Source organism: Physella acuta, unplaced genomic scaffold (genome assembly GCF_028476545.2).
Source record: "Physella acuta isolate Inbredline_101_S28 unplaced genomic scaffold, ASM2847654v3 ptg001479l, whole genome shotgun sequence".
NCBI lineage: Eukaryota > Metazoa > Mollusca > Gastropoda > Physidae > Physella > Physella acuta.
Genome location: NW_026732994.1, coordinates 109,749 through 131,322, shown reverse-complemented (window position 1 = coordinate 131,322; position 21,574 = coordinate 109,749). Strand labels below are relative to the sequence as shown.

Here is a 21,574-nt window from a genome sequence, read left to right as displayed (position 1 = left end):
AAAAAAAATTAAAAAAAAAATACTTTTAGGATAGGTGCGGTCGGAGACTGAACTCGGCACTTGAGAACTGATGCAAGCTTTATATCAACTGCTTAAAATGGGTGATGCAAAATCATTTGTGGATTCAAAAATTGCAAGCAAGAAAGTAATGATTTTCTCTAAACAGGGCTGCCCGTATTGTAGCAAAGCGAAGAATACATTTTCTAAATATCTAGGAGACGTTCTCTCGAATGATGACTATGAAGTTATTAAAATTAACGAATTAACCAACTGTTCTGATATTCAGGACTACCTCCAAAAACTTACTGGTGCAAGATCGGTACCAAGAGTGTTTATCAATCAGAAATTTGTTGGGGGTGGAGATGATGTTGTTGCTAAAGATAAAAGTGGAGAACTGAAGATATTGCTGAATGCATGAATAAAGAAAAGCCTTTAATAGTCATTTCTGTTTTATAAATATTATGGCAAGGGATGTTATAATCAGTTGAATGAAACTTTTAAAAAGTTTTATCTTTATAAAAAAATTATTCTGACACATTGAATGTTTGTCTACTTAAAGCTGGCCTTATGTGGTTAAATAATGCCTTCTGCTATAAAACCACATTATTTCAATTATTTAAGTTCCTCCTTGCAGAATCTTTCAGGGTAAAAGAATCTTTAACTTATGTTATTTATGAATAAACATACAATTACAATAAGTGTGTGTGCAATTGTTCCATATTTAAAATATCATAATCTACCCAAATAAAGATGATTTCTCTAAATATTTTTAGTTAATATTTTACTGTTGTAGATTTATGTTTATTTTCTCTCTAAACATTTGCATTCAAACATTTTCAATGTGTTGGTCATTATGATTATGTTGTCACTGACTACTGCCTCTAAATTTTCACACGTATAGATGTCACATTTATTTATTGCATATTTTATCACATGATTTACAAATCTTCGTCTTTATGCATTAAAGAAATAGGAACTAAAAAAAAATACTTTTAGGCAACATTTCACTTGTTCTGCTGCCCATTGGTTGCTCTTATAAATGGACTTAATTAATTCGCCCAAGGGTCGGTCTACGATCTCAGGAGTTATGAAGAGGTTCCTACGTGGACAATTTTTTTTCGATTTATAGCTCATATAAGGCGCCGGTCAGTCGAGGTCAGTTTTGACCCCCTCATCGTAGACTTTTCGGCCAACCGGCCCTCGTATTCTGTCGCCCCAAGGCAAGATCCTGCCAAATTTGAAGCGCCTGCGGCGCCGGGAAGTGCCCTATCGGACACCCGACAACTTTGCTTTATATATTATAAAGATTAGCAAATTGCAAAGATAAACAAAGATTTTAATAAAATAATTAATGCCTGAAATACTTTAGTATAGAAAGGTATTGTTTGAATAGATTCTAGATCTAGGTAGGGTCTACATCTGTGTAAGTCTAGTTTTTCCGTAGATCTAGATCATCTAGATCTAGATCTAGAATCCTAATAGATTTTTTTTTAAGTTTAGCCCGAGCAAAATAAAAAAAATAGATTAACCAAGTTGACTTGGTGCGTCTCGAACCCGCACCAACTGCGTGAGTTTCAGTACACTATCATCTCCGCTATATAGGCACCTTGGAAAACCAGGAGAATAAAAGACGTATTTTAAAATCTTAACTTACGCGAATATGCTTATTTTTTTCAAATTAATTTTTTTATCCCAAATTAGCCAGTTCCAAACAAAGACTTTGTATAAAATAATTATGTCTTGAAATAGTTTAGTCCTAATATAGAAATTTATTTTTCGAATAGATTCTATTCTAGAGAGTCTAAATCTAGATCTTAGCGTCTACGTCTCGATCTAGTTATTGCGTAGATTTGTAGATTTGGATCTAGTCTAGATCTAGAATCTCTAGATCTAGAATCCAAATAAATAAAATAAATTTTATGAGTTTAGGCCGGAAAAAAATGTATTGTGTACATTTCATAGTGTACGTAGATCTAAATCAAATTTGAATGAAATAGTTCATTTCTTTTTATTCTAAACACGGCAGATGACGTTAATGTATAAACGTTAGTGACGTCACAGTTTTATGAGTTCTTTTTCACACCTATAAATGCTTTTCCGGTTGCATAAATAATACTGTTTCTCTACATTCGAATACGCCTTTATTTTTTTATTTTTCTTCTTTAAATAAAATTGTGGTTATACATTTAAAACATCTAACATATTATTTTCAACAAAAGTCCGTAAAAAGTTCTTGATATATCGCTGTAGATTCTGATGTGATGTCCGGCGAAAATATTTTGCGGACAGAGAGAGAGAGAGAGAGAGAGAGAGAGAGAGAGAGAGAGAGAGAGAGAGAGAGAGAGGTGCGAACGTGGTCCATTATAGATTTAGATGAACCGAGCTCCAGTTATTATTTAACATATAATGTTAGCAAGATTAGTATATATATATATATATATATATATATATATATATATATATATATATATATATATATATATATATATTGTTTATCTAATTATTATTTTTTAAAATCATTTTTAGACTAGTGATATAAATTGTAATTGAATTATTTCCCTTACATATTACAAATGATTGAATGGGAAGTAATTATCAACTGTTATTTTATTGTTAAAATTACATTTAAAACAAAAATACATTTTTTAGCAAAATGTATATAGCCCTATAATAATTGTAACAAAAAATAAAATATAACTCGTTCATTTTAGATATGTTAACCTCGAGTTGTGAGCGGGTTATACATGTTCAGAACGTGTAAACTATACCTACGGCAATGTATCGATCCTAAGCTGACTATCTATGAAACGATTAAGTTTTATTTAGACCCCGAATGTATACCAGCCTCATCTCTAATGATACCTTTAAAAAATTGTCAAAACTAACTAAGGGGTGTAGCAAGATGATCTCTTTAGATGTAGTGACAAGCCCAACTCTTTGTTCACTACAATGTATACAACTCTATTTAAAAAGGCGCAATGTAATTTACTCACCATTACCCTCATCGATTGAACATATAATTGTTGATGCTGATAGTCAGAAGTTTGCTGTGTTGTGTCGGTTGTGTTTATGTCGTCTCCTGTTTAGCAATTAATAATAACGTACTTAAATACATGGGACGGAGGGGGGGGGGGGGGGGAGGCGGAGTGGCCTAGAGGATAGTCGTCTTTTACTAGCTACTGATAGTGTTTTAAAGCGAAATATTTTCAGTCGCAGCATTGATAGTAAATAAAACAACTAAATAGCGGTGTATGCTACGTCACGGGTCAGCTCGTATGAAATAAATCAACAGTTAACGATGTTTGATTTGGTTACATGGTTACACACACTTTAGATGTGATTGCAAAATTTAAAAAAATGCAGATTATGTGCTTTCTACAATTGACGGTCTCACAACGAAACACACACACATTCACCGATTGTCCCCATGTACTTTCCCACACAGATGTGAAGTAATTAATGCATGGATATTTGAATAACATGTATATAAGTGAGATATGCTGTGTGTGCTGTGTTTGCATGTAATATGTTTACATGTGTAACTGACATGGATTTTAAAAGACAAAAAACAAATGAAGCTCACACAACCATGGCACTATAATTAAATGAAGCCATCTAACTTATCGTTTAGTCCATTTATATACACGTTTTTTAAATCGCAGACATTGTTTTCTTAACAGTTTAAGTGTATAATTTTTTGTATAGAGCTGCTTTTTTCTTAGTTTGATTAAAATGTTTTTTCATAGTTCAAGTGTTTTCGTCTTTTAACATCGCTTCTCGCACTTTTGACTTCGATTAAAGTGATCTGTCTCGATAAATCTATAAGTTCAAGTCTATCTACGATAAGAGCGGGACGCAGTGGTCTAGCGGTAGAGAGCTGGACTGCTAACCCATTAGAGAAAGCAAAGGCGATTGGGCATAGTGCTGACCACACTATCTTTTTATATGCCGAGGTCACAGAAACAAGTGAACTCTACTTCACTTGCCCCATAGAAAGGGAAACGTTACTTACTTTACTTATCTACGATAAGACCATTCGAGTCACATACAACCTTAGTTAGCACTAGATTTTGACATTTTGCTATTACTGTAGTGTCATATGTAATTATAATCAACAACATTCATGATCCATCTACGGCGAAAGCTGTTGGAAGGAGCCTCTATGATTACGGTCAACGTTGCTTAATGAATTCATGGGCCCCATACTTTTCAGCCAAGTCACCAACAATCTCAATCAAAATATCAGATAAAGACGGACAATTATTAAGACCAATGGCCATCAAATTATTTCTGGATTATTTCATAATCCATAGTCTAATCAGACCGCAGCAGATGTAAGGCTAACACTCACGAGGATTGCCGATTTCTCTATCTGATAATTTTCAAACAACTAAATCTTTGAATCAATAGCTGCCTGAGAAACTTTCTAGAACAGTTGAATACAAGTAAAGTGTCGAGTAATGAAATCCTTTGTCATGCTATAATAAATATTGCCACTTACCATCGTGATATTTTTTCTTACGTTTCCAGACAAAACGCAAACTTTATGTTTTTTAGGATTCTGTGCGTCTACGTCTACGTCTACGTCTACGTCTACGTCTACGTCTACGTCTACGTCTACGTCTACGTCTACGTCTACGTCTACGTCTACGTCTACGTCTACGTCTACGTCTACGTCTACGTCTACGTCTACGTCCACGTCCACGTCTACGTCTACGTCTACGTCTACGTCTACGTCTACGTCTACGTCTACGTCTACGTCTACGTCCACGTCCACGTCCACGTCCACGTCCACGTCTACGTCCACGTCCACGTCCACGTCCACGTCCACGTCCACGTTAACGTTCACGTTCACGTTCACGTTCACGTTCACGTCCACGTCCACGTCCACGTTCACGTTCACGTCTACGTCTACGTCTACGTTGCTTTGCATATTAGTTCAAAGAACTCTGACGTTATCAATTAGAAAGAAATAAACCGGGAGTGATCTAAACTAAACTTTCTCAAATATTCTTATTTTTATTACATTTTAAATTAATTACTTAAACTTTTTAAAATCGATGAATCTCGAGAAAAAAGGATCGCACACCAAGTAAACGCCAAATGAAATGTGTTTAACAGTGCGGTATATTATAAGTACATAAATTCACATCATTTTTTGAGAAATCGGAAATAGCAATAATTATAAGGCTACTTCCCGACAATTGAAATTACTTAATATTTGATAGAAGGCAGATAATTACACCTTTTACTTCCATGTGAAATTTCATTTATCTATCTGAATAAGTACTCAAGTTATAGGCTTTTAAAAAACTGAACTTAGAAAAAGTTCCACTTCTGGTTATCGGAAATCGCTCAAAAGTTAAAAGGGATCCACGATTTTGATATAATTTTTTTATATAAAATTCCATCAACCTATAAATAAATATAAATACATATATAAATAAATATATATATATATATGTGTTGATATATACATAGTATGTCAACATATATATACACATAGTGTGTTAACATATATATATATATATATATATATATATATATATATATATATATATATATATATATATATATATATATACTGACCGGTGCCTTATATGGGTTGTATTACGAAAAAGTTTTTGCACAACGACCCCCCTTGATATTTTGTGGGGTGTTAGGAGAACGCCTAGGGGTGTCACAAAAAACTCGCCATGTTCGTGAAAAATCTGGAAATGGGTCAAAACTGACCAGTCGTATTTCCCTGTATAATCTTTGTATTTTATGTGAAAAACAGAGGGTCATTTTAAAAATAGATTTCTAAACATCAGGCCAATTTTTGACATGCTAATAGGTAAATGGCTAGGCCATAGGGCAAATCTGTCGGTTTGACTCAAAGCCCTCGACGAGGGCTATAAAGTGACCGCGAGTGAAATTCTCTTAATATGAGCTCTAATACCAAAGAAACGTTTGCCCAACGACCCCCTTGATATTTTGTGAGGTGGTAGGAGAACGCCTAAGGGTTTCATAAAAAGCTCGCCGTATCCGGGAATAATTGGACGTCCTCTCATCCGGCCCGCGGAGATCTTTTTGTCCACGGAAAAAAACGTTTGTTGGTGATGGCTGAGGAACTTTGCCCAGAAAAATCAAAGACATGCCTGGAACAAACTGGCCCCGAACTGAAATTTGATAGTTAATGCGGCCCTCGGACTGAAAAGTTTGGAGACCCCTGTTCTAAATGACTGAAATTGCCACAGAGACACATCTTATATATGGAGAGCTCAAGTGTGTTGGGCCCAGGCTGTGTTGTAGTGTTATTTATTTTTGTTACACTTTGCTAATAAAGGGGTCAGCGGCCTGAAGGTATACTGGCCCACTTAGAAGATTGTACGCAAATGCATACGTTCACACACACGTACACGTACACGCACACGTAAACATACACGCAGTCGTACACACATACGCACACGCACACGTACACATATAACCAAGAATTAAATTACATTTAGTTCAAATATAATAAAATAAACCGTCTGTAGCCAAATCTCATCAATCGATTAAAATTGCATAATTGTCACCTGCACGTAAGTCCATAAAAGAATAGAAAACATTCATGTGGTAATATTTTGTATTAATGTATTAGTCGCGTCACTATGATGGATTACATTCCTTTTTTAGTGGCGTCGCTAGGTCAGGTTACAATAATGTTTTACTAGACTCTAGGTAGGGTTACATTACTGTTTTAGTGGCGTCGCTAGGTCAGGTTACAATAATGTTTTACTAGGTAGGGTTACATTACTGTTTTAGTGGCGTCGCTGGGTCGGGTTGCTTTCATGTTTTAGTGGCGTCACAAGGTCGGGTTACATTAATGTTTTAGTGGCGTAACTAAGTAGAGTTACATAAATATTTTAGTGGCGTCAGTAGGTCCGGTTACATAGTTTATTATTTGTCTAAATGATTAGGAACTTTGCCGGCCACACATTATTATTTTTTAGTTTACACATAGAGATTATTTACATTTTTACCAATTACTTTATTATTTTGGAATGTTTGCAAGGGGCGTAATCTTCTATTTAATAGTCAAAACAGGTTTGGTACAAGAATTGAAAAAAAAATCAAATGAAACAAACATACAGTAGTAGTGATAAAAAACAATTTATTTTATATAAATTGTTTCAATTATGATCAAACAATGAGAGTTGTTTTCATATATATTTAAAATATCTCTGTAAATGCAAAAAAATAAAAATAGTAGTTTTCTTTGGACACATTTAAAGGACAAGTGAGGATATCGTTTAATGATTTAGTTTGGCTCCTAAAAATCAACTTCTTTGTGTTTTCTACATTTTCTTTAAAAAAGAATAATAGATAATATTTGTTTTTTCATTATGATTTAGAAAGAAAATGTTTCTGACTTCTGAGGCCTTTAAGAACGTCTACCGCTCTCTATAACGATAACGAATTTAAATAGAAAATATACTTTTATTAGTATGAAAAAAAGTATGAAACAAACACTAAATGCAGACCACTTTTAAGATTAAATAAATACATTAGGTTGTAATGTAGGTGTCATTATTATTAAGTATCGATAACGTCATTATTTTTGTGGCATTATAATTATTTACTCTAGAATAAACAAAGTCAATTTTCTTTTCGTGTAGCTTTGAAAGAAACACTGTGGTGAAGGAGAAATAAAAGTCAACGTCAGTCGGACGTGACAACTCACATCACCAGATAGGCCGAACTCGTGAGACGATGGGTGACTGTGACAGACCTGTACTACAGACACGGACACGATCTTAGGAACCATGTAGCGACAGTTTAAACTTTAAAGACTGGTCTAAGGGAGGCAATAACTAAAATATATACGCTTTACACTAGGTTAGGTCACTGCCCTTGTTACCTCGGCAGCAACACATAACTCACTAGACGTAGTTGTAAGTTGCGACTTAAACCTTCAATTAAACATAACATTCATTATTGAATATATATATTGATCAATATAACTAGTTAAAACAACAAACAATATTTCAAAATTCATATACTTTTTACAAAACATATTCACTGGTCAGCTATGACTGAACTATTATCAACAACAGTAGGAAAAAAACATAACAAAGGCATAGATTTATCATGATTATCATTTAATTAAAAAAACATTTTCAACATTGTCTAGTCTATATACTTGTACAATTGGAAATGGTATTAAATCAAAGATAAATATGTGATGCTTGAACTATAATGAAGTATAAAGATACTATCAAATACCTAAGTATTGCATTACACAGTGTCTCATAGCTGAACTACTGTGTGTCTATAATCCTATTTGCATTATCATTACTTTGTGCTGAAAGTATAATTCTGATTGGTTGTTAATTTACATGCAAATTTCGGCAGAAGATCCAATAATAAAAAACAAAATTTTTACTACAGCAAATAAAAGAAATTTACATTAGATTAACTCCCCCCCCCCCCCCCATCCCATTAAAAAAAAGATCATTCATTATTCATAATAAACTGCGCTAATTTCATAAAAAACTGAAGGTGACCTCTGGGTGACCCTGTGGTTCATATGCTTGACAAACTTCTTCGTGTGCTTGTCCCTGTACACGTGGGCTAGTGAATTTCTTGATGGACACACGGACAAAAGCTGGACACAGACAATAAAAAATAATTATCACAATTCATAACAAGAAATAACTTAATCTATGGCAATACATAAAAACACCATTGAATGAGGTTACACTACAGCATATATAACGAGGAGCAGGATTGCGTCCCTTGTTAATTACTCCCCCCAGGTCAATTACCCCTCTCCTGGGAAAACTGGAGGATATAGTATTATACCAAGCCCTACTGAACCAAATAAGTCAATGCTGTATTAGGCTAGAGAAAACTAAATAGGTTTCTAATCATTGACAAGTCTAGATTTTGCTTTAAGGTACTCATAAGCCCACCCAGCTCTAATGTGTATCTAATTTAAATTGGTTAAATATGGCTAGAATCTAGACTTTGTTCTGACCATACATACATCCTTTGTATATTCATGAAAAACTGAAACACCTTACTCTTTCAGTGTCAGCACAACAAATCACCAGGTTTAGAAAATTAACTTTTTTTTACATTGTGTAGTCATGGGGCAGCATAGTCAAATGAGCGAAGGAATGCTAACCTGAAATTCTTGAGTTCAAACCCCATGCTTGAGATTTTATGACAACTCTGAATCCACCTAGCTCTGGTGGGTATCTGACTCATGTCAGAGTAAGTAAAGACAACTGGGCATTGAGCATTCCTATGCCAAGGTTACAGAAACAGGTGGAATCTACTCCATATTCCCTATGGCCCGCCAATGTTGAAATGAAGTAGCTTAACTTACTACCAGTCACAGCAAGACACCATAACAAAGACTGGTTAAACTCACCTCCTCATCCTCCCCTTTAGCTATGTACGATGTGTAGCCACCATTTTCAAACAGCCAGTCTAGATGTACAGAACAGAAAAAAATGTTTAATAATAAATAAAATATTAATAATCCATTATTTACCATGCATTTAAAAAGTTAAATGTAAACAAAGTGTTTTTTTTTATTTTACAAAAAAAATTTACTCTGTAAATCTAACAGCTGATTTGTCTCATAAAATGAAACAGAGCATGACAAAATCATCTCAATCCCCAAATAGTTGTTGCATTATTAATGAACCCATCACATGAGACACCATAGATAGCACACATATAACTAATGGTTCCATCACAGTGCCCACTAATAGTACTCTATCTCAAATAAAACAAGGCACTGTGACAAGAGACTCCCTTTTTATTACAGCCAACATAATATTGATGCCTCCAATACACTGCACAAAGATAGCACACGTTACTAATTTCAGTAATGCCTCCATCACACTATCCATAGACTGCCTCATTCACAGTGCCCATGGATAGCACATATAACGAATGCCTCAATCACAGTCCACACATATAGGGTACATTCTACTAATGCCTCCATCACACTACCCATAGACTGCACACATATAACTAATACACATATAACTAACGCCTCCATCACAGATGCCCACAGATATAATACCTATTACTACCCAAACAAAACAAGGCACTGTGAGACATAAGACCCACCTTTATCACAGCCCACATACAACATCAAGTCTAAGGCAAAGTCAAGGTTATCCACAACCGTGTCTTGTGCCACTGTGTAGCATCCATGTTAACCACCTGCGGACCTCACTCCGACATTTGGGGTTGCTGGCTGAAACTAAAAAAAAAATTATTTTATTAGCTAGAAAGAACAAGTCACTTAAATAATTAATGTAATAAACAGTGTAGAAAAATCAAGCATCTTTAACATGTTTAACATGATTTTAAAACCGCAAACTAAAACCAATCAAAATGGACTTTATAATGTTTATATTTTTCACATGTGGGCATAGTTTAGCATCATTGTGCTTTTTCTTATTTTTTTTTGTTTGAAATTTTAATTTTATTTTTAATATTTTTTTTTTACATTCACACATTTTATCATAAAAAACTAAGCTTAAAATTGAGCTGTTTATTAATTTGTCTATAAATAGGACTGGCAGTGAGGTGCAGCATTAAACTGAGGTTTTCGCAAAGAACATCTTTATAATTCTAGTTTTTAACGAGGTAAGGGGAAATAATCTAATCTGATAACAATACATCATTAGTTAGGATGTAGATCTAGATCTGTTAAAACTCCAGCTTAACTAAAAATGAACCTTTCAAATCTGATGGTCAAGTGGGCAGATGACGTTGAGTTAATCTATTTCTGTAAACAAATGTACTAGAATGGGTCAGTCTAATTACTAATAGAATGGCTAACCTATGTATGTAATCCTATTACAGACAATAACAAGAATCTTTATCTTGTTTGAGGGTTTTCTGAAAACTTAATTTTATTTTCCTATGTTAGCTTTATTCATTTTACCGACATTCTTGTTTTTCAGGCAAGAAGAAGAAAGTCGTGTCAGACATTTATCAGGGCATTCTGGGTCTAGGTCCCATTCATCACAGGAAGGTCTTTTATTTGTGGGACTCCAGCATGGGGCTAAGCAAGTGAGTAAAACTGCAAAAAACAATAACCTTTCTGAACTGATGATGGAATAATTTTATATTTATACATTTTCTATTTGGTTTTATAAAGCAGTAGTTGAAATTCATTAAGTTTACAAAATTTAAGTAAAGGCTTAATTATTCCAACTTTTCTATAAATATTGGAATAAAAGTTATTTTTAATATCAAGACATGTTGCTAAATTATTAAAATTATCTTTACATAAAATTTGTAGGAAGTTTCTTATAGTCGCTTCTTGGTGGCATCAAACAAAAGGAATGTTAAGAGGACATTAGCTGAGCACAAGGACCAAATATCTAGCAGTAAGTATTTTTACTTGGTAACTTTTCAAACTTTTTTTTTCCTCCTGCGATTTCCACTTTTTAAATTACTCGTCCCCCAATTTCATATAATTTTTAAATGTGAGAATTGTTAAACTTCTTGTTTTTGCTTTTTAAGTTGTTTATCTATAAGAAAATACAAATGCTAATTTTTGATAGGATCATCAGAAATGCTTAAAACAGCATCTACTTTGTTATGTATGTATTGGTATTTGGCTTGCTCTCATTGTGTGAGTTGGTGTAGATTGTATTATCATAGACTTGACTTACATTCTGATGAAGTAACACTTGCAACCATGTAATCCATTGATCTTATAGATTACATTATTATATATGGGCCTAAATATTACCAGTTTAAAATTAGATTAACGTAATATATTATATATATATTTTGCACCACATAATAAATATTTGGATATGGTTTCATTTCAATTTTAGATTTTTAAAATATTTATTTGCACACAATTTTTTTAAGTCAATTACTTTATTACCTAACACAGAGAACTATACTTTGTCACTGTAATTTAGTTATTTTAATTTAGCTTTTGTTTATTTGCATGTAGTTCAAAGCCTACAATCTCCTTTACAAGTTTTAAATATTTTGTATATTTCTACCTTTGCTCTAGCTCTTACATTACGAAGGCTTGTGCTTTACACATTGTTTATCAACTAACTGACACACCCAGCTTTTTTTGCTAATATATATCTACAAAAATATAGGGCTTATAGTTGTTTTGAGGTCCCCTTTCTTTTAATACATATATTATCAAAATAAAATAAAATGTAATAATCCCGTTAAATTATTGGGGTTGGATGATGAAGAGGGTTGTCCAATGAGGAAGTTGATTTGTAAGGAAGATAATGGATATGGGGGACACAGGTTAACTCATACTTGTACAGATTTGTAAGGGAGATTATGGATATGGGGGACACAGGTTAACTCAGACTTGTACAGATTTGTAAGGGAGATAATGGATATGGGGGACACAGGTTAACTCAGACTTGTACAGATTTGTAAGGGAGATTATGGATATGGGGGACACAGGTTAACTCAGACTTGTACAGATTTGTAAGGGAGATTATGGATATGGGGGACACAGGTGAACTCAGACTTGTACAGATTTGTAAGGGAGATAATGGATATGGGGGACACAGGTTAACTTAGACTTGTACAGATTTGTAAGGGAGATTATGGATATGGGGGACACAGGTTAACTCAGACTTGTACAGATTTGTAAGGGAGATTATGGATATGGGGGACACAGGTTAACTCATACTTGTACAGATTTGTAAGGGAGATTATGGATATGGGGGACACAGGTTAACTCAGACTTGTACAGATTTGTAAGGGAGATAATGGATATGGGGGACACAGGTTAACTCAGACTTGTACAGATTTGTAAGGGAGATTATGGATATGGGGGACACAGGTTAACTCAGACTTGTACAGATTTGTAAGGGAGATAATGGATATGGGGGACACAGGTTAACTTAGACTTGTACAGATTTGTAAGGGAGATTATGGATATGGGGGACACAGGTTAACTCAGACTTGTACAGATTTGTAAGGGAGATTATGGATATGGGGGACACAGGTTAACTCATACTTGTACAGATTTGTAAGGGAGATTATGGATATGGGGGACACAGGTTAACTCAGACTTGTACAGATTTGTAAGGGAGATAATGGATATGGGGGACACAGGTTAACTCAGACTTGTACAGATTTGTAAGGGAGATTATGGATATGGGGGACACAGGTTAACTCAGACTTGTACAGATTTGTAAGGGAGATTATGGATATGGGGGACACAGGTTAACTCAGACTTGTACAGATTTGTAAGGGAGATAATGGATATGGGGGACACAGGTTAACTCAGACTTGTACAGATTTGTAAGGGAGATTATGGATATGGGGGACACAGGTTAACTCAGACTTGTACAGATTTGTAAGGGAGATTATGGATATGGGGGACACAGGTTAACTCAGACTTTTACAGATTTGTAAGGGAGATTATGGATATGGGGGACACAGGTTAACTCGGACTTGTACAGTGGCAGATCCAGAGGGTCCATGTGTGCTGCATGACACCCCTCCCCAACACCTGTGGCACCACCATAGTAACCAGTGGCAGTGGCACTGTCACCTGGAGACAGGTATTGTAACGCTTCTATACTTTTTTCTTTGTGGCCTTGCGAGCTGTTCTCATGGAGGGGAGAATGATGCATTCTGTTTGGAATGTTCAGTCCATAAGTAACTAATTGCTTCCTAAACAGTTAAAATATTTTGTCTCTGAGATAGGTTGTCTTGAGATATATTGTCCTTGATTGGTTATATATCTGTGAGATATTTAATCAGGGAGGTATTTTATTTGATGGTTAAATATTTTGTCCTGAGATTTAATTTCCTTGAGAGACTTTATCAATGTCTGAAATATTTAGTTAGTGAGATATTCCATGCTAAGTTTTTTGTCAGAGAGGTATTTTGTCTGAGATATTTTTCATCGAGGTATTTTATTTTATCAGTAAGATATTTTGTCCCTGAAATATTTTGTCTCGAGATATTTTGCAATGTAATCATCTGTTTTAATAATAGCCCTTTTAAATAAACTATCAAGTTTTCAACGCTATTTGAAATCACTACTGTGATATAAATCATCTGCTTCCTACCTTATGAATCCTTTAACAGCATTTAACTATTGACAATCAGACAACTCTCACTCCCCAATATTTTATCAGCAGATAAGGGGAGGAAAAAAGGGAATATTTTTAGGTACATTTATTAAAAATAGGTTAAAATAATTATTTTACCATCTGTTTTAAGTAAGATCTATGTAAAGGGAAACACTGACAACTCTTGACCACACCCATATATTTTTTTATGCTTTCTCATATCTAGCAGTTGATTTAGCAAAGCTTTATAACTTAGGTAGTGTTTGTTTTCATTTGATCCCTAGAATTTAACACTTATTTTGTTCAGCTTTCTTACTTCTTGTTTTGCCCAATACAGTGGCGTAGCGAGGTCGGGTGTCACCCGGTGCGGCACTTAATGGTGTCACCCCCCTAGAGGCATAGAGACCCTTCCCAGGGACAAACTTTCAAGTTTTCGATTTGCACCCCCCCCCCCTCAAACTTTCGATTTGCACCCCCACCTCAAGTTTTCGATTTGCACCCCCCCGCCCTCGAGTTTTTCTCTAAATATTTTGCTATTTTTTGCCTTGGTGCCACCCCCATAAATGGTGTCACCCGGTGCGTTCCGCACCCCCCGCCCCCCCCCCCCTCGCTACGCCCCTGGCCCAATATTAACTCTTTAAACATTATTTGAAAACCTTTCCACATTTACTTTATTATAATTTGACCATTCCGTGTTATCTTATAGAAAATCCAAATGTATTACAATGTAATGAATCCTCAGTATGTTTACACCATTGGTACTTTTTCATATGGCAGATGAAGTAGAGTATCTGCTTATTATCCCCAGTATATTAGATGACTATGGTCAGCATTATGCCCAGCTGTATTGACTTGTTCTGGCTTGAGTCAGGTACCTATGTGGTTACCACTCAACCATGCCATTCCACTTTATTTTGTACAGTATAAGATAGCTAAAAGTTGTTAGTATCTGGTATTAAAAAAAATCTTTGTATTCCTCATAACTTTTTAATGTGACCAACATGAACTCATTTTGAAATTTTGTTAGTTTTATTAGAAACAAAATTTCTGTTTAATTATAAAAAAATATCTTAAAGCAGGGGCGGAACTACAGTGCCGCCAGACCCCGCAAAGCGATGAAAAACGTGGGGCGCCGAAGTAAAAGTTATATTACTATTGATTAGATAATACTATTGACTTTTATTAGGGAGCTTGTAGAGAGTCAACAGTATTAGAAACCGTAAGAAAATCACGGCGCCCCACGTTTTTGATCGCTTATAGTAGAGTGATCGCTTGCATTATTGTGATGTATAGCGTTTATTTTCTACTTTTTAGTTCAATCAGAAAACGTGGGTTTTTTAAAACTTTTTTAATGATTATTATTTTTTACTTTTTAGTCTTTGTTTGTTTGCATTAAAATCTTGCTATCGATTTTATCTTTTCACTTTTTTTGGGTAAATGAAGACAACTCGTAAAAAGACAACTCGTAAAAAGACAACTCGTAAAAAGACAACTCGTAAAAAGACAACTCGTAAAAAGACAACTCGTAATAAACACGTTGTGTTAACACATAGATTTGAACCCGTGTCGAGTGGGATAGCAATAATAACCACTCGACCATATCGTCTCCCCCAAACTGGCCTACCTCCTGTAACTTTAAACTCGGTTCAAACTAAATTATCTGCCCCTAAGCCTGTGGCGATTTGGGATCGTTCGCTTCACTGCGCGCGAGGTACGCGTCGCTCGTTTTTTTTCTAATGGCTCGCAGAGGATAATTATATATATAGATTATATAGCGGTCTAAAATGCTCAATAAAATGTTTCCATTGATCAATTTAGTAATAATAACAATTGAATATTCAATGGTCATCCAAAAGAAAGCTTCCCTGAAAATTTCAGCGCGCTAGCTAACTGGGAAGTGCCAGAAATTTCGATCGCAAGATTTGATTGGAAAGACAAACAAACACAGAAAGACACAGAGAAAGCAAGTTCAAGAAAACGAGGGAAAAATACATACTAAAGATTGACATAGCATAAAAAGGAAGTTTATTTTAAAAAAATAATAAAAATACAAAAAACATAAAAATAAACATAACACGAGAAACCATTACACATACAAAGCTTTCACGCTTTATATTCTTTTGACCGGCTAAAAAATGGGAGGGTAGGCAGTGTCACAGCAAACATATTGAATAAACTAGTTCTAAATGTAAAAAAAAAAAACATTCAAAACAGACTAATTCACTCACACACATGGCATGTTGTAATTTGTTTAAATTAACAAAAAACACATTTTTTCTTCAAAAACCCGATCAGGCCAGAAATCACTCCAATTTTTATATTGTGTTTTTTATATATATATATATATATATATATATATATATATATATATATATATATATATATATATATATATATATATATATATATATATATATATATATATATATATATATATATAGGGCGGGGCCCAGAATTTTTTTTTGCGGGGTGGCCCTTTTTTTCTAGTTCCGCCACTGTCTTAAAGCAACTACTTAAATAATGTTAATATTTAATTTTGATTTACATATCAACATTACTTTGAGATTATTGTGTGATGTGTATTTAAGATGAATCGGGTAAACATTTCTAGAGGTGAATTAGTGTTACCTGTCAGATGTGTGAGGTTTTTACCCCTGACCTGTTAACATTTGACCTGCCAACATTTCAGTACAAGAAGACTTTAGTGACGCTTATCACGCCAACAAACTGGATGACCCAGAGCTACAGTCTGGAAGTTATAGGACAGAGTTAACATTTAAATCCTACCTGGATGGTTCTAATTTGTCTCAACGTTCTGTTTCAGTTGTTTCACCTGTTTCAGTTGTTTCATCTGTTTCATCTGTTTGCTTAGTTGAGGTTCAAGTACTGCCTAGTTAATAGAAATAATTTTTAAAATTTCTACCTCTCTTTCAGACATCTATTATAGACTATGTCAAGCCATCTATGTTAAAAAAGAATTCAATGAGAAGTTCAAAGATAGGTTTCCTAATGTACAGCTAATGCTCTCTAAACTAAGAAGGTAAATTTTGAAAAATAATAAAAGTATTTAGTGCATCCGAGAGGATTTTGCAGGTAATAAATCATAATGACATCAGTTTTATATACTTGCTAAAAAAGGGCAATTTAAATTACCACAATGAAAACAGAATTGCCTTTTTGTTTAAGAAAAATCTATATCCCATTTTATAAAATAAACATACATTATAAACTTTTTTTTCTTTCAGCTTAAAAAGAGAACTATATCAAATTTCCCATGTCAAGGTAAGACCATTATTTTAATATTGAGAAATCAGCATTACTTACATACATAATACAACTAAGCTCTTTTGTTATTAATGACAGTTGTATCCTCTTCATTAATAATTCCTACTGTATCAAATTAAAGTAATTTTTCAAATCTGAGTCATAAAAATATTCAAAATGAATTATCTACATATCAGGAACATCATTTTAAAAATCTATCAGAATCAAGATCTATATTTGTATTAAATGGAATGCTTCTTAGAAAAATGTTAATTAGTGATGTGAGATTAAGTTTTTAGAAATTCAAGGAATTTAAATCTTACCAAAGGCTGAATTTATATGTGAAATAAGCAGTATTGAACATGAAAAAATACTTAGATTATTTTATAAACTGATAAAAATTTACCTAGAAGTTACAGTTATAGTAAAACCTAAAAATTTTTGAAACTACAATAATTGACATATGTTTCAGAACATGATTTAGGCAGGAAACAGATTGGTACCGCAAAATGCATATTCGATCTTCGCCGTTCATAAACTTTCTAACCAGACATCGTTCGGGGATTTTGTTTATACTGATAAATAGAGCAAGGTTTTTACAAGCTTCGTTAGCAACATTTTTGTGGAATACGTTTTTTATGACATTTTGTGCCGCGGCGAAGGATGCGAAGTATGCAAATCTAGACGGAATGGATCTACTTGGAAAAGTACGTGTACTGCACTAATAAGGTAAGAAATAATATTTTGTAAAAATAACTATTATTTTTATGGATTTTTCATTAGAAATGATTGCTGTAAATTATGAAAGTAAAAAAAAGTATATTTGAATGCGTTTTTTACTTTAATTTGAACAAAATGAATGACCATAATTACGACACATCGGCGTCGTTGACAGCGGGGATTTCAGTTAATTTTTTACGGCTATAAAATTGTAATTTTTTCCTCCGAGGCATGTATTTAAATAACAGTTTAGGTAAATCTATTTAATTCTGTAAAATATAAGTATTATTTTGCCGTAGATACTTTTAAAATTTTTTTTTATTATTTTCTGTCGGGGAAAATCGATATTCGCACCATGCACGCACGCGTAGTAAATCTAGACTTATTTTTAAAACACGAGAATCTTGAGTACACTGCGAATAACAAAGTTTTTAAATTTTATTTTACTTTTGACTTTAAGCCATTTGTTTTAAATCGAAATTAATTGATAATGTAATTATTTCAAAGTAAAAATTTTCCGTCTGAAATAGAATTCTAATCTTCGCTCACTGAACCAGCCTACGCACGACATTCGCGCGAGTCTGTTTCTTCGCAATAGTCTGTATAGGGTCGAGGGCAAATTCTAAAAAGAATCGAGTCCTTACTAATCTAATGTCTATTAAAATTAGGTACAATTGTTGGAACGCATGAGAAATAACAAATTAATATTTCTTTAAATCTATAGCCAAAAGAAAGTAGAACTTTATAACTCTGTAAATTATGAATCGAGTGACGGCTGTCGTGAAAACGGGAGCCATTTTACTCTCTTTTTTAGGGTGACCTACTTTTACTATATAACTTTAAAATTCATCGATTTGATAAGCAGCTGAGTAGCTGACTACGCATGCGATATGGCTGGCACGTTTTGGGATAGGGATCGAGTGCACCATAGAATTTTTTTTTCTTAGACTAAGCGTATTTTTTTTAATCAAAAGATACTTACATATCAGTTGTTGATTTTAATTTCATTATAGATCTAATCACTAACTTCGGTTTTTAAAAGTGATTTTGCTTCTAGATCTAGCGTAATTTCAAAATTACGTAAATCTAGTAGATCTATTTACTTACTATTTGACAACCGTGTCAGTAAAATGGGGTCACCGCTTCCAGATTCTTAGGTTTTAATTATGTTTGTCATTTTGATCTATTATAAGTAGCATTAAAACAACTGCATCTATCATCAACATTGTTTTTATAGGCTAGTTCTAATTATACATTCTGTTCATTACCAATTCTAATGAAATCTTATCAGGCCCTAACACCCTGTTCACCTACTACACTGACACTACACTTGAATGCCGCCACAGACAAGTGTCGTAACTTTAAATTAATGTTTAAAGTACTAAACAATTATAATTAGCCATGTAAATGCTGCAACTATATTAAAAATTGGCATATAGACATATTTTATTAATAATGTTTTTTATATAGGCCTAGACCTTCTATATTTAACTCTGTTATTTTTTTTCTTCCCCAGATTGTTTCTAAAAGCCAGAATTTTAAAGGGGAGGGCGGTCGTTTTTTTTTTCAAGAATAATTATAGAAATAAGCTATAAACTGGTATATTTTGTAAAGTTTGACATAATTACAAATAAATGTATGCCTAAGTGACATTTCTGTGTAATTATATTGTTAATTTTGTGAATTTCGTGGATTTGTAGACCTCACTACATTTAGATGTAAAAAAAATCTCAGTTGAGTGAGTGTGGTTAATCTACATTTTGAACGTGATGTAAATGTCTAGTGCTATTAATTTTTATATTTTTGAATTCCTCGATTGTTAAGCAACAAAATTGATATATAATACGTCAATATTTGTTACTTTGAAAATTGGCGAAAATCGACCCTAAAAGTAGATGCTTGAGGGTTGAATCTGTTTCCTGCCACATTCTATTTCAATTTTTTTTTCTATTACTTAGTCTTGATAAAAAATATCAATTTGTAAAAATTTGTTTTCAGTGTTTTGTAGACTTGTGGACAGTAGCACAGTCTTATGTATTTTTTTTAAAAAATAATTTTAAAGGTAAGTCATTTTTTTAAATGACAGAAAACTTGAATAATTTTTATTTAAGTTATCAAATTTTTCCACAATATTTTTGTTATTCAGAACTTCTCAAACACCTCGTCCAAAATAATTATGAAACAACAACAACAAAAAAAACAATGTATAACCAAACAAAGCTTCCTGTGCAACCCCCACCTCATAACTTCAAACTTTTTTCTCAGCAACTAAACAAAATCGTAAACTTTGTGCTGGTGCATGTTTACTGTTGTCAAGCAAATTGAATGATGTTAAAGGAACAACATTGACCAAACTTATTGAGGTAACTCTTGTTTTTTTTTTAATTTGTTTGTTTCGTTTTAATCTGGCTCAATAGAAATAGAAGACCAAATCGTATAATTTGACTGACAGAAAATACTTTTGCTTACATCCCATTCCCAACAGGTGGTTGATGATTGTTGTTGTAAAATACTTTTGCCTATCCATTTTCATATTTTCATTGTCTAATTTGTTTCATTTAATTTTCAGCAAGTGGTTGATGATTTTCATTGTAAAATAATTTTGCCTATCCATTTTCATATTTAGTTTGTCTAATTTGTTTCATTTAATTTCCAGCAAGTGGTTGATGATTTTCGTGTAAGCAGAAAAGAGCTGTTACAATATGAGATAGAGTGTCTTGTAGCCATAGAATTCTACCTGCATATTCCAGACACAGAGATCTACCCTCATTACCAGAGGCTGCTGTATAGGTCTTAACAGGATGATTGGTCACTGTATGGCTTCCCAGCCGCCCAGTCTTTGCATGTCTTTCAAGATGTTTTCAAGATGTATACAAGATTAAGGCTAAATAATGGTCAAACGCTTGAACTTGTACTAAAGCTATATTAAAAAAATTGTTTCTAGGCTTGTGGTTGTACAAAAGATAAGCCAAAAACTCTTTGACGATTGTATAAAATTTAAGTCAGAATGATGTTCAAAGGCTGTGAGTTGTTTGAGAGATAGCTAAAAAGAGGTGGATTGTTCATAAGTTTAGCCAAAATATATTCAAAAGCTTGTGGATTATTAAGATAACATTTTTACAGTGCTTGTTGTTTGTTAAAAAAATATCCCCAAAAAATGTTCATATTAATCATGTTTTTTTTTTAAATTTTGTAACATAAGTGTACATATACATATCAAAACGTCATACAGAAATACAAATGATCTCATTCAAGTTTTAAAATGAAAATGGACCGGTAAAATGAACTTTGTTGGTTGAATATATAGTAGCTCTACATTGACATCTATTTTTTCACAATCAAAACATGACAATGCTTTTTTTAGCATTTCAAATTTCCCAAGATAAATTCCATCTATTTAATTCAATAATTTTATCTACTCAGTACTCTTACCATCTTTTGAATCACGCTGGGAAATGAGAAAGACATTTGCAGTAAGATTTAAATACCAGATATTAAATTTTCAGAATTCA

The 21,574-nt window shown here is 33.4% G+C and overlaps 1 protein-coding gene across 1 annotated transcript; it reads left to right on the top strand.

Annotated features, from left to right (window-relative positions):
• The first annotated feature begins 10,724 nt into the window (after window positions 1-10,724).
• Window positions 10,725-21,473, top strand: LOC131928233 (CDK5 and ABL1 enzyme substrate 1-like). The gene is given in 12 exon segments (XM_059284182.1): window positions 10,725-10,750; window positions 10,959-11,067; window positions 11,300-11,391; window positions 12,126-12,133; window positions 13,473-13,562; window positions 16,768-16,895; window positions 17,013-17,043; window positions 17,046-17,118; window positions 17,324-17,360; window positions 20,061-20,124; window positions 20,328-20,425; window positions 20,719-21,473. Coding segments are annotated over 12 exon segments (897 nt in total). The 3' UTR covers window positions 20,860-21,473.
• Window positions 21,474-21,574: the final 101 nt, after the last annotated feature.